Source organism: Cervus elaphus, chromosome 12 (genome assembly GCF_910594005.1).
Source record: "Cervus elaphus chromosome 12, mCerEla1.1, whole genome shotgun sequence".
In the NCBI taxonomy this organism is placed as follows: domain Eukaryota; kingdom Metazoa; phylum Chordata; class Mammalia; order Artiodactyla; family Cervidae; genus Cervus; species Cervus elaphus.
In genome coordinates, this window is record NC_057826.1 from 80,342,069 (window position 1) to 80,356,936 (window position 14,868).

Sequence of the window (14,868 nt, forward strand, 5' to 3'; positions counted from 1 at the left end):
ATCCCTATCTGTATCACAGAATTTTAGTATCTTAGCACCAAGGATACTCTGACCCACATTTAAGGACTATCTCCTCCCATCTGTAGAAGTCCAACCCAGTTTTTTCCCCTGCCAGTCTGTTTAGCTCCTAAGTAGATTCTCCAGCTTTTCAGATACCCCAGGTGCCACAAATATGGACTCAACTCTACTTTGGCCAATAAATATGTGATTTTTAACACACAGTACTGATACTGATTTTCAGGAAAAAAACAAAAACAACAAAAAGCTAGTAACAGGTCACAAAAGAGAGGAAAGGAAAGAGAGGCCAGCTACTCATTTACCTTGATCATTAGCCATTTTATCAGAGGAGTCCGCTAGCAGGCCAAGCACAGGGGAAGGAAAAAACAAGAGCAAGGATCACAAGCTTTGAAGATGGGACAGGCAGAATTCTTAAAGGAAAAAAATTAAAACCCCGAAAACTTCCAAGCACCTTGAGTCTTCTTTTTCATGCTAACAGAAAAGAAATCCATATATGTTTTTCCATATTTCCACAGACTCAGTCCCCGACTTACTTTTACTTCCTAAGCTCACCTGGTTCAATATTTTACTGTCACTTTCTTTACCTAGAGTCTTCTTTAAAGGGCCCCTTTTGTCTCTTTCTCTCTACAAAGGTCAGTGAACAAGACTTTCACATTAAGAGCCTGCATGTGTTGAAAGAGAATCATCCATCACAATAACACGCTACTACTCTATCTGGGAACCAAGAGAATCCCATCTGATCTGACTGGTTTAGATCACAGCAGTTCATCTGCCTCGAGCAGCCTGGAGTCAGAGTTCCCCTGTCAATGATATGTTTAGGTCAGTAACCTAGGGAGCACTGATCTGGTGGTCGGGGGATAGCATCATTTTTAGATAAATGCCCACACTGTGGCTCATAAGCACATCATGAGGATTTCCTGTATCATCCACAGTCTCTACATGCTAAAGTGACATGTACACACATAATCCCACTCAAGAGACACACAATGGAACACTCTGTTTGGGGGCCTTTACCTTTGGGTGTTCTGAATTGGACAGCTTCAGACATGGGCCCCATGCCCTTTGAGTTCCGGGCTTGGATTTTGAAGTAGTATGGTGTGTCAAGTGTTAATTCTTGTATCTGGTGAGTCAGCCTGTTTCCCACAACAGGCTCAATAACCCAGTCGTGTATCTCTGCATTCACATCCGTGCTGTAATATATGATGTAACCTATCCAAAGGAATTAATGGAAAGAGAAACCTTATTCCTGCTCTTTCTTTTGCAACCAGTAAGTCAATAAAAGATATATGTTACAGCACACACAAATAGAGAACTAGTTACAGATTAAATTAGCAATAGTAACATGTATTTTAAATGCTACATTAAATATAATACAGAGAAAACCACAATTTCAACAGTGCCAGACTATAAATTATTATCTGTATCAGTAGCTGAAGTAATAAAAGTAGTTAAGATAAAAATATAGGGTTAAATACTCTCAAAAGCTAGGAAATTATGTAAGGAAAACATTCTAATCATCATTCCAACATTCTGTACTTCAAGGGTCTACTTCAATTAAGTTAATGCAGTTTTGAAAACCAGTAATGGCCTGACAGTGCTATTTGAACTCTCACCAATGTGATTTCCCAGGGGAAAAACTCCTAGGAGATGGGCAGCCACTTTTGCTGCTGCTGCGTCTCTTCAGCCGTGTCTGACTCTGTGCGACCCCAGAGATGGCACCCACCAGGTTCCCCCGTCCCTGGGATTCTCCAGGCAAGAACACTGGAGTGGGTTGCCATTTCCTTCTCCAAGCCACCTTTGCTAGATTCTCCCAAACTTGGGGTAGGTGAAGTCACAGTGAAACATCACCTGATACATCCACCAGAGGGCACTCTATCTCTACAGTTGAGGAAGGAAGAACCACAACCACAAGACTCCACAGTGCAAAGGCACTGACCGCATCATTACTGGTTTTTAAAGACAAAATATAATGCAATCCATGTCAAGTCATGCTTAATTTTTTTAAGGAAGAGGCAAATTCTAAAACCTAAATTAAAAATGACATAAAGACTGGATATTTCAGGAAAGGGATTCCTATTGAAAGCTGAAGAGGGACAATGCTCAGTTCAGTTCAGTTCAGTCACTCAGTCGTGTAAAACTCATTGTGACCCCATGGACTGCAGCACGCCAGGCCTCCATGTCCATCACCAACTCCCAGAGCTTACTCAAACTCATGTCCACAGAGTCAGTGATGCCATCCAATTATTTCATCCTCTGTCGTCCCCTTCTCCTCCTGCCTTTAATCCTTCCCAGCATTAGGGTATTTTCAAATGAGTCAGTTCTTCGCATCAGGTAGCCAAAGTACTGGAGTTTCAGCTTCAGCACCAGTCCTTCCAATGAATATTCAGGACTGATCTCCTTTAGGATGGACTGGTTGGATCTCCGTGCTGTCCAAGGGACTCTCAAGAGTCTTCTCTAACACCACAGTTCAAAAGCATCAATTCTTCGGTGCTCAGCTTTCTTTATAGTCCAATTCTCACATCCATACATGGCTACTGGAAAAATCATAGCTTTGATTAGACAGACCTCTGTTGGCAAAGTAATGCCTCTGCTTCTTAATATGCTGTCTAGGGTGGTCACAACTTTTCTTCCACGGAGCAAGCGTCTTTTAATTTCATGGCTGCAATCACCATCTGCAGTCATTTTGGAGCCCCCCGCAAAAAAGTCTGTCACTGTTTCCTCTATTTCCCCATCTATTTGCCATGAAGTGATGGGACTGGATACCATGATCTTCGTTTTCTGAATGTTGAGTATTAAGCCAACTTTTTCACTCTCCTCTTTCACTTTCATCAAGAGGCTCTTTAGTTCTTCTTCACTTTCTGCCATAAGGGTGGTGTCATCTGCGTATCTGAGGTTACTGATATTTCTCATGGTAATGATTCCAGCTTGTGCTTCATCCAGCCCAGTGTTTCTCATGATGTACTCTGCATATAAGTTAAATACGCAGGGTGACAATATACAGCCTTGGCATACTCCTTTCCCAATTTGGAACCAGTCTGTTGTTCCATGTCTAGTTCTAACTGTTGCTTCCTGACCTGCATACAGATTTCTTAAGAGGCAGGTCAGGTGGTCTGGTATTCCCATCTCTTTCAGAATTTTCCACAGTTTGTTGTGATCCACACAAAGGCTTTGACATAGTCAATAAGGCAGAAGTAGATGTTTTTCTGGAACTCTCTAGCTTTTTCGATGATCCAGAGGATGTTGGCAATTTGATCTCTGGTTCCTCTGCCTTTTCTAAATCCAGCTTGAATATCTGGAAGTTCACGGTTCACGTGCTGTTGAAGCCTGGCTTGGAGAATTTTGAGCATTACTTTACTAGTGTGTGAGATGGGTGCAATTGTGCAGTAGTTTGAACATTCTTTGGCATTACCTTTCTTTGGGATTAGAATGAAAACTGACCTTTTCCAGTCCTGTGGTCATTGCTGAGTTTTTCAAATTTGTTGGCATATTGAGTGCAGCACTCACAGCATCGTCTTTTAGGATTTGAAATAGCTCAACTGGAATTCCATCACCTCCACTAGTTTTGTTCATAGTGATGTTTCCTAAGGCCCACTTGACTTCACATTCCAGGATGTCTGGCTCTAGGTGAGTGATCATGCCATGGTGATTATCTGGGTCATGAAGATCTTTTTTGTATAGTTCTGTGCATTCTTGCCACCTCTTCTTAATATCTTCTGCTTCTGTTAGGTCCATATCATTTCTGACCTTTATTGTGCCCATCTTTGCATGAAATGTTCCCTTGGTATCTCTAATTTTCTTGAAGAGATCTCTAGTCTTTTCCATTCTATTGTTTTCCTCTATTTCTTTGCATTGATCATTGAGGAAGGCTTTCTCATCTCTAATTGCTATTCTTTGGAACTCTGCATTCAAATGGGTATATCTTTCCTTTTCTCCTTTGCTTTTCACTTCTCTTCTTTTCACAGCTATTTGTAAGGCCTCCTCAGACAACCATTTTGCCTTTTTGCATTTCTTTTTCTTGGGGATGGTCTTGACCCCTGTCTCCTGTACAATGTCACACACCTCTGTTCACAGTTCTTCAGGCACTCTGTCTATCAGATTAGTCCCTTAAATGTATTTCTCACTTCCACTGTATAATTGTAAGGGATCTGATTTAGGTAATACCTGAATGGTTTAGTGGTTTTCCCTACTTTCTTCAATTTAAGTCTGAATTTGGCAATAAGGAGTTCATGATCTGAGCCACGGTCAGCTCCTGGGTCTTGTTTTTGCTGACTGTATAGCGCTTCCCCGTCTTTGGCTGCAAAGAATATAATCAATCTGATTTCAGTATTGACCAGCTGGTGATGTCCATGTGTAGAGTCTTCTCTTGTGTTGTTGGAGGAGAGTGTTTGCTATGACCAGTGTGTTCTCTTGGCAAAACTCTGTTAGACTTTGCCCTGCTTCATTCCATACTCCAAGGCCAAATTTGCCTATTACTCCAGGTGTTTCTTGACTTCCTATATTTGCATTACAGTCCTCTATAATGAAAAGGACATCTTTTCTGGGTGTTAGTTTTAGAAGGTCTTGTAGGTCTTCATAGAACTGTTCGACTTCAGCTTCTTCAGCATTGCTGGTCAGGGCACAGACCTGAATTCCTGTGATGCGAATGGTTTGCCTTGGAAACGAACAGAGATCATTCTGTCATTTTTGAGATTGCATCTAAGTACTGCATTTCAGACTCTTTTGTTGACTATGATGGCTACTCCATTTCTTCTAAGGGATTTTTGCCCACAGTAGTAGATATAATGGTCATCTGAATTAAATTCACCCATTCCAGTCCATTTTAGCTTGCTGATTCCTAAAATGTTGACATTCACTCTTGCCATCTCCTGTTTGACCACTTCCAATTTGCCTTGATTCATGGACCTAACATTCCAGGTTCCTATGCAATATTGCTCTTTACAGCATCAGACTTTACTTCCATCACCAGTCACATCCACAACTGGGTGATGTTTTTGCTTTGGTTCCGTCTCTTCAGTCTTTCTGGAGTTATTTCTCCACTGATCTCCAGTAGCATAGTGGGCACCTACCAACCTGGGGAGTTCATCTTTCAGTGTCCTATCTTTTTGCTTTTTCATACTATCCATGGGGTTCCCAAGGCAAGAATACTGAAGTAGTTTGCCATTCCCTTCTCCAGCGGATAACATTTTGTCAGACAATGCTAAGAATGCTTTTCAGTTTCCTTTGTTGTTCAGTCGCTCAGCTGTGTCTGACTCTTTGCAACCCCATGAACTACAGCACATCAGGTTTCCCTGTCCTTCACTATCTCCCTGAGTTTGCTCAAACTCATGTCCATTGAGTTGGTGATGCCATCCAACCATCTCAATGCCATCTCAATGTTTCCCAGCATCAGGGTCTTTTCCAGTAAGTTAGCTCTTCACATCAGGTGGCCAAAGTTTTGGAGCTTCAGCTTCAGCATCGATCCTTTCAATGAATATTCAGGGTTGATTTCCTTTAGGATTGGCTGGTTTGATCCAGTTGCTGTCCAAGGGACTCTCAAGAGTCTTCTCCAGCACCACTGTTCAAAAGCATGAATTCTTCGGCACTCAGCCTTCTTTATGGTCCAATCCTTACATTCATACATGACTACTGGAAAAACCACAGCTATGACTATATGGACCTTTGTCAGCACAGTGACAAAGGTCACTCTGCTTTTTAATATACTGTCTAGGTTTATTATAGCTTTTCTTCCAAGGAGCAAGCATCTTTTAATTTCATGGCTGCAGTCACCTTAGGCCACCTTTTCATACAAAGGAACTTCAGGAAGGGTACTCTGGCTCCACAGCATACATTATCTGGATCAGAGGCAGGTTTTTCTCCGTGATAAAGCTGAGGATGGCACAGTGCCTTCTACTCTGGAAGTCCAAGGGAAATTTCAAGGTCCTTTCAGAGGTCTAGGCCACCTCAGACTTCTAACTTTAGTTGTAAGAGCATAGGAAGCTGAAGTAGCAGTCCTGGGTGAAAAAGGAAACTATAAGCCTAATGGGTATTTTTGAGCTTCAGGGTAAAAGAGGTGAATTTATACTTATTGGGTATCACCCTGTAGAATTACGCAGGGTCTTCAACCCCAAGACCCTGGTCATCTAGTCAAAGACAGAGAAGAATAGCTCTCTTGAGGAAAATAAATAACTCTGTATGTTCCACCATAACCAAAGGCTGTCTAGTGCAACCCACACCCATCAGAGTTTCATGAAATATGGGTCAGGACAACCAGCTGGTGACTCCTTTTTATGTCACTAAATAGCACCCCTTGCTTCAATTTCCAGGACCATCATGACACGTAGCACCTCAAAAAATGGCCAGGTCAAGTCTTGAGACCCCCATTCCTCCCAAGAACAAGGCACTCTTCTGGAATGCAGGAACAGGGAACAGACACACACTCACAGGCATCTCTGGCCTCTTACCTGTAATCTTGCCATTGGCTTCAGAGGGAGGCTGCCAATTTACAATTATGGTCCTAGGTTTTCCCTCTTTACTCACAACTGTCACATCCTTGGGTGGAGAAGTAGGAACTACAAAAGAATAACACTTTCAGTAATTCCTGTTCATTTCAACTTAATTCACCATTTCCTCAACCCTCTCCATTTAGAAGGCATAATAAAGGGTGCAGGCAAAAAAGATAAAGCCTCTTGGCTTCAAAGAACTCACTGTCTGTCTATAAACAGCCCCAAGAAAAAGAAGAATATGCAAAGTACCAAAGAGGAAATACCATATTGAGAGGACAAAGAACAGGCATCCCAGATGGGGAGGTCGGGCAGGACGGATTAGAGAAAATTAAAAGCCACCTGTAGTCCCTGCTTGATAGATCAGGAGACTGAAAATGAGAAAAGTTATGTAATGTGCCCAAGACTACGTTTTCTCCCCTAATTTGGATTATTTTGTTAGAATATTTTTAAGTGTAAAGTAACTTTGTCTCTACCTATAGTTGGTTTTCCAAACCAAATATGATGTTTGAAAACCACCGTTCCTCCAAAGAATAAATGATTTACAAATTAATGTTTTATTATGTTAAATTTGCACTGAAAAGATACTGTCAACTATTAAAGGTTATTGCTCTGAAATGTAAAGCTGTTTATGGAACAGAAAAGCCAATTAAATAAGAACTTCAGTGCATCTATGTTTCCATGGTAATGGTGGTTTAGTTTCTAAGTCATGTCTGAACCTTGCGACCCCATGGACCATAGCCCCACCGGGCTTCTCTGTCCATGGGGATTTCTCAGGCAAGAATACTTAAGTGGGTAGCCATTTCTTCCTCTAGGGGATCTTCCTGACCCAGAGATCAAACCCACATTTCCTGCATTGCAGAAGCCCCTTATGTGTCCATATTATGGCTGAAAACTTTTAATGTATTGATACTAGTTGGGAAATCAGCATATTAAGTATATCCTTACATTCACTCTTTTCCTAAAATACTAGAATTCTTCTGGTATGAAATGGAAGGAAGCCCAGTGAAATGTAAACTCCTAACGGAATAACATTTATTACCTAATGGGCTGGAATGAAAGCACAAAGGTATTTTTAAAACTGGCAAAGAAAGCAAACTCAAGTTCTATTTAAGTTTTTGTGCACTGAATTTCTTTCTCTCCGAATCTATCCCTTTTTTTTCTCTGTAGGAAATTCAACCAACTGTGCCAAAGATAAGACATCAGGGCCAAACCCAGTCTGGAGAGACTTTATAGTTCCATTTTTTTCATTATTCACATAAAGGAGAGAAAGAAACAGGAAGGTGGAATAGACAGAGCCTCCCAATGGTTACACATATCCCCATGCCAGGGAAGTATAAGAGGCAGAAGGGCAGGCCTACAAGTGAGCAAAAAGCAAGCAAAACTTTCAAATTAGATGGCTTGCTTTCCCCTTAATTTACTTAGTTGTATTTTTTCTTTCATGTTTACTTACAGACAAAAACCCTAAGAACACTCCACTGGGAGACTTTATAAGACACTAACCAGTTTGCAAGAAAGCTTCCAGGGCAGTTTAGGAGAGCGCTGGTAAAGTGCTGAGGCTCTAGCAAGCATGGTATCAGTAAAGGGCAGGCCGCTTCATCTTTTCTATCTCAATTTTCCAGGAAGGCAAGGTTAAAAACCGTAATTCCTTACATCTACACAGTGCTTTATTACTTACCATGTGCTTTATTTATTGGGTAATTTATTTTACCCTATCAAGTAGAAAAGACAGCAATTACCCCTCTTTTATAGATGGAAGAAATAGCTTCAGAGAGGCTGGATGACTTGCTTATATCGTCAGTAGATGGCTGACCTTGGAATTGAACTCATGCTTCATGATTCCTAAACTCTAGTACATTCTGCATTATTTCTTCCTGCTATTTGCTAATGTTCTTGAACAATGATGAAAAAACCAAAATTCTTCAGCTGAGAAAGCAAACACTGAACTCCAGTTGTAGTTGCTCACTGTGTTCTATAAATATGTCAATTCACACACTTAGTTCTTTCCTTGGGGTAGTAAAGACAGGTGATGAGGCGCCTCCTGACCTGGGATGTGGTACAACATTAGCACGGGCTTTCCCTGGCTTTCACATCTAGCGAAGAGAAGAAAGGCCATGTGACAAAGTTCTGACAACACATACCTAATTCAAACGTAGTCCCGTGGGCTGTCATGCTCCACGTGCTTGACCTTCGACCTTTGGTCACCATCACAGAGAATTCATAGAGTGTATTTGGTTTTAAACCAGTCACCAAATAACTCAAAGTCGTTGCATTAGCATTCTGGAAACATGAATCAAGAGCTTCAGAATCACAAAGTATGAATAATTAGCTTTTCTTACCCAGAGTGACTGTGCCAGTACCTTGTACTTGGTGTTTGCTGGGATGTTGGTTTTCCATCGGACTGTGTAGTACCGGGAGTCTGTAATCTTCTGGTGTTTGGGCAGGGAGTTGTCCGCCCAGGTGATCCTTATGGTGTCATGGCTCAGAATGGAAGCCTGAACTCCCACTGGTGGCATCATGGGAGTGGGATCTGGCACTGGAGTGTATGGAGCATTAATAACAAACAAATCAACTTCAGAAGTGTCTGAGGTAAAAAGTAATTAAAAATGGAAGTGGCATTTTAACATAAACAAAAATAAAAGGGAAATGCAGGGTAATATAATGGAATGAAAGGTGAGAAATGAAGAAAGAGAAAGAGAATCCAGAGTTAATATATAACCATCATTCATTTAAAAGAATATTTCCACTTGTGTTCTTTCAGGAAAAAATTGCAGGAAAGCATCTAGAGAAATAGTAATTAACTATTTTCTACTACTGTAAACTGCATGTATATTCAATAGGTAAATAAAATTTGGTAATTCAGTGTTCCCCGGCGGCTCAGACAGTAAAGAATCTGCCTGCAATGTGGGAGACCTGGGTTCGATCCCTAGGTTGGGAGGATCCCCTGGAGGAGGGCATGACAACCCACTCTAGTATTCTTGCCTGGAGAATTCCCACTGTCAGAGGAGCCTGGCGGACTACAGCCCACGGGGTCGAAAAGAGATGGACACGACTGAGTGACTAAGCACAGCACACAACATTCAAACTTGATTTTTCTTTGTCTTAAAATTTTTTCTTTAAATAACTTGAAAATTCTACCTTCTATCCAAAAAGGATCATTAAAAGATGAAAACCACTTTTAAAATCAAGGGTATTTTTCCCAAATAAGTAACACAAAGCTCATGATCTATTTTGGTATTTCAGTGAGTGTGGTTGAATTTTAGGGATGTTGCTTATCACACTGGACACGTAGGGGCCTCTCCTCTAAAATCTGAATCTGAATATCAGCCAAAGGAAAGGTAGCTTGGTCTTGAAACTGGGTGTGTCTGAAACCCACACAGGGTCCAATTCAGGTCTGCTGATGTCCAGGGTCTAAAAGCAGTACCACAACATGGCTTACATTCAAGTAAAGCAAAGGGAACTCAAGGGCATTACTCTTCATGAAGGAAAGGTAAGCTGACAACATGCGGGAGTATTTTATACTTTTTCCAGTAGACTCAGGGAACAACCCACTGATTAACTCCAATCAGTTACGGGAAATGCCCCAGCTATCAAGGATTTAAGTGACACAGCCTTTATGAACTTAAGAAATCAGGGCACTTATTTGATAGAAGGAAAAGTCTATACTCATGTGCTGTCCTGAACCATATGCAACAGACATATTCTCTAAGTAGCACTGTCAAAACAAAGGCCCCAGTGAGCCCAAAGGCACCATGACACGGGGCAATATGGAAGCATCTGTCTGGGCTTTCCCAACGCTCGGTCAGTTATTTAAGTACATACACACTGATTTATCTTAAGTGAAGGTTTTAAAATGGGGTTTCCCATTTAGCTATGGTGACTAGTCCTTCCTATAACCTAAAATCTGAGATGGCAGGGGCCTTATTTATGAATAATTGCCAAGCTAAAGCAATAATCTTCATTTGTGTATTTCCTACATAATGAAGACTAAAAATAACAGAAGAACAGCACACATTATAATCAAGGGCTTTGTTCAAAGATCAGGACACATACCAATTAGTTAGAGAAAATGCACCTCAGGTGCAAAAATCACTAAGACTGAGAGATTTTTTCTTATTGTAACAATTCTTAGAAAAGATAGCTAGGTAACATGACTTATGAACATTTCTTCCCGTATATTTCTAGCCACACTCTATTTTTAAGTCACATAACAGAAAATAATTCCAAATTTGTTTTTTCCTATTACAGACTGATTTAAGAAAGTAGCAAACCGTTTACTTAAATATTCTTTTTCATCTTACATTTTTTCTTTTCTGACATACCAAAGCTATTTTTAAAAGAACTTATAAATTGTAAGCACACAGGAACAGAAGACAGGACAGAACTATAAAATATGCAGTAATGGTATTGATCTTGTTAAGTAAAAGCATAAAAAGGGGGGACAGAGATTATCTTTTTAAAACAAATAATTCCAAATCCATACTGTATACAAAGTATCCAGAATACATAGCAGGCAATACAGTCACAATTTTGTTTTGAGAAACGAAAGAGTATTACTGAAAGTGATAAATTCTTTGATTTCCAGTACCATTTAGAAAAATTTACAATTCTAATATACTCACTTCAGTAAATTTTCTCATTCAGATCTAGATCTAAATCATGTTTTACATATCTACAGAAACTTTACATTATTCTTTTAAAGATATTTTAATAGATAAATTACAAAGAAAAGTAATAAATATTTGGTCTCTTTTGTAATAAATGTACAGTTTATCAAATGGATGGTACATATAGCTTTATACTCTCTATATAAATAAAACTTATAAAAAGCACATAGAAAAATACTTTCCTAACTAATTCAGGTACTAATAAAGAAAATGTTGGATTTATCAATCTAACACATTTATTCCATCAATAACCTATGTATTTTCTCAGAGATATGGAGATCCTTTAACTTTTTTCTCCTTTTAGTTATAACTCACATGACCAAAAGATGAAAAATCACTTTTCTCTCATGACTATGCTTTCTAGATCGCAACATATTAAAAACATGTGCTACACATTTACATAGATTTGTTTACATGACAGGATTAGTATTTTCTAAAAAGCAAAGCAGGATTTAATAGAACTTCCCATGTTGAAAGCCCATTTACCCTCCTATGAGGCCTGACCCTAAATTGCCATGTCCTTTCCCTCCCACTGACACCCATGGGGCAGGCCTCATGCTAACATTCTACTTAAGCGGCTGGAAAAGATGCTGACAACCAGAGACGGGCAGGATACCTTACCTGTGTGAGGTCTGGTCACAGCACTCTCGTACAAAGGGATACCTTCACCTACGTTGTTAAACGCTTTCAGGGTAATCACATAATGAGAGCTGGGATCTGAAGGAAAGAAACAAGTGGAAACACGTAAAAAACTCTCACTACAGAATTTTAAAAATTCACAGATGATTGTGTACAATCTTAATTGTAATAAAAGCCAGGTCATACTTTAAAATTTTTTTATGTGGGATTATTCCGAGGGGTGGGGAGGAATGGAGATGGGAGCATACAGAGTATAGAGAAACTGGCTGGGATCGACTTCCTGTAGTCCCAGGAGGAAGGTAACTGTTCCTGAATCTTCTATTGGCTTCAACTCATCAGTGGTCTAGTGATGTTACTGGATAGTGAAGAGCTTGGATTAAAAAGAAAAAATAGGATTTCCATGTGTTGCAAGCCCATAGGTGCAGCTTGGAATTAAACAAAACAAACCCCATTCCTTCTCAGGAGAAGGCAGTAATTTGAAGAGCCAAGCTAGAGAAGCAGGAGACAAACTGTTAACCCAGTTAACTGCTGAAGGTCCTTAACTCTCTGGAATGCCAACCTCATCTAGCTTTCATGCAGACTTCTTGGTTGGAGAAGACATGGCCCAGGATTTCAACTGGCTAAGAAGGTGATCATGTAAAATGCTGCTAGTTAGATTTGGTGAAAAAGAGGGGTAATAAATAGTTGGAATAGCATTCATTCTCCTACTGGCTAAGGCAAATCAGGAAGATTCCGCTTTATCACATTCCTGATCCAGGCAAGGTTTAGTACAGGTCCTTCAAGAATCTAGTTTCAGAAATGAAGACTTGGGTTCCACTGAAGTGTTGTAGGGTGGGGAGTTGACCCACACCACTCACATCTGCTAAAGTTGGGCAGTTTTTCAAGGTGGCCACACCTCAAGTGGCCTTAATTTCTGCAAAAGCTGCTTGGTGGCCCATTTTCCACATACCACTGAGCAATATATAAAGGCACCTGGTCTTCCAGTGTGAGAAAGAACTGACAACAAATGGAATAAATAAGACTTAGTACTTGACTGGCAGGAAAATGTGTCGATTTGGGCAACATGGTGGACGGTGATGCCATACACTGAGATTGGGGACAGAAGAATCACAATACACATTTTCCAGACTTGATCCTAGGCCCTCTTCTAGTCCTACTCTTCACTCTCTCCCAATGTGCTTCCATTCGTTTCCTTGGTTGGATTAGCATACATACGTGATCTGATGCAAATTAGTCCTGACTTTTCTTCTGAGCACCAGACCTGTTAAACTGTCTGTTTGGCACCTCTATCTCTTGGCTGTCTTATATCTCTCTTTTTCTCCCCTGCCTCCATCCCTTCAGATCTACTCCAGTTTTTACTAGAGTTCATAAATGACATGACTATGTGCACTGTTGCTCAAGTCAGAAACCTGGGAGTTGTTTCTCTCTCCCTCCTTCCCTACATAAGGGATCAAGTCTTGTTGATGCTACCTACGTGCCTCCCACCACTCCGCCTCATTCCCTGTGCTCACTTTTTACTGGCCATCTCTCAGTTCACCGAGCGGGGTGCGCTCTCCTACTACTGGGTTGTAACCTGTGCAGACATCCCCTATGCTGGGGACACAGAGCACTCTTATTTACTCAGACACTGCCTATTCATCTGAAAGGGGCCATCCCAGACTGGATTACCTCCCTAAATACATAGCCAGTAGCACCTCACTTCTCCTCCTCAGCACTCTAAACCATTTAAATTATTTAAAAATTATATTCTCTCTAATAATTGGGATCACATCTGCTGATTCTCTGCTCTATCTCTAGCACAGTGTCTGGGGTATTTGCTGATTGAGTGAAAGTTTGCAGAAGATACTAACTTTAATTTTGAATAAATGATGATAGACTATAAGATATTCTATCATGATTTATGATATTCCAGTACAGATACCCAGCAAGCAGATGTTTACATAGGTTTGAAGCTCAGGGGGGAGCTCTAGTTTGATTAATAAATGAATTTCTACATGTATTTCTCCACTCCACTGACTTCTTTTTTGTTCAACATTATATGTATCTTAAATCTATCTGATAATGCAGCAAGCTTATTTTACTTTATGCCAAATCAATTTTTTTTTGCTACTTCTCACTGTGCACTTTCTTTATTACTAAAGGATGTCTACTGCCTTCAGCACATGCAGGGCTCCTCTTGTTTCCAATCACTAGTCTGACTCAGTCTTTCAAGTACAAGTCAAGCTTCTTCCCTGACTGCTCTACTGTGACCTTACCACCTCTCCTCCTCCTCTGAACACACTTCACTTCAATGCTTCTCACTGTTTTTCCTGTGTTTTACTTTTCTTCTCCTATTAGACTGAAAGAGGATTTTCATTTCAGCAGTTTTGTAAAGCAAACAGTAGGAGTGGGTGACCACAGAAGTATTTTTATCCTAGTCTATTCCTTTGCTTTCCTACAACTGCCTTGTAAGACTGTTCATGTGGGGAACACTTCCCAGGTTAGCTATGCTGTTTCTTCTTGAAAAAGAAAAAGGCTACTCTGTTTTTGACTAAAGCATTAAATTGCTGCTTATCTTCTACCAGAAAAGATGCCCCTAAGTCATCTTTATTGCTTATTCTTGTGCTTAGTTGCTCAGCTGTGTCCAACTCTTCGTGACCCCATGGACTGTAGCCCACCAGACTCCTCTGTCCATGGGGATTCTCCCAGCAAGAATACTGGAGTGGGTAGTCATTTCCTTCTCCAGGGGATCTTCCCAACCCAGGTCTCCTCTATTGCAAGCAGATTCTTTACTGTCTGAGCCACAAGGGAAGCCCTAAGTAATTTACTAGACACTGAAAGACATTTACAAATAAATTTGAATTAAAAAAGTTGGTTAAGGGAAGATTCTAAATTAAAAGGCAAGTCTTTCAAAGAAAGATCTCAATAATGATATCTAATTTGGAAAAATATGCCTATCTAAATCAATTCATTTTCTATTATAAAATATTACTGTTTCTCAAAATGTTGGCTTTGTAACTCATCTCTGAGGTAGTAATTTATACATAATACAATGTACCCATTTAAATGTGCCTTTTTAGCTCTGA

At 40.2% G+C, this 14,868-nt stretch overlaps 1 protein-coding gene across 4 annotated transcripts in view; it reads right to left on the reverse strand.

The window, feature by feature from the left end:
- The window catches only part of NEO1 (neogenin 1), a 219,182-nt gene that overhangs the window by 24,948 nt on the left and 179,366 nt on the right, over positions 1-14,868 (reverse strand). For all 4 annotated transcript variants that reach the window (XM_043919671.1, XM_043919670.1, XM_043919669.1 and 1 more), the window contains exons 16-20: positions 11,786-11,881; positions 8,858-9,033; positions 8,639-8,777; positions 6,459-6,566; positions 1,033-1,227 (exon numbers count right to left, since the gene is read on the reverse strand). In XM_043919671.1, the coding sequence (XP_043775606.1) occupies positions 1,033-1,227; positions 6,459-6,566; positions 8,639-8,777; positions 8,858-9,033; positions 11,786-11,881 (714 nt within the window). The remainder of the gene's footprint in view (positions 1-1,032; positions 1,228-6,458; positions 6,567-8,638; positions 8,778-8,857; positions 9,034-11,785; positions 11,882-14,868) is intronic.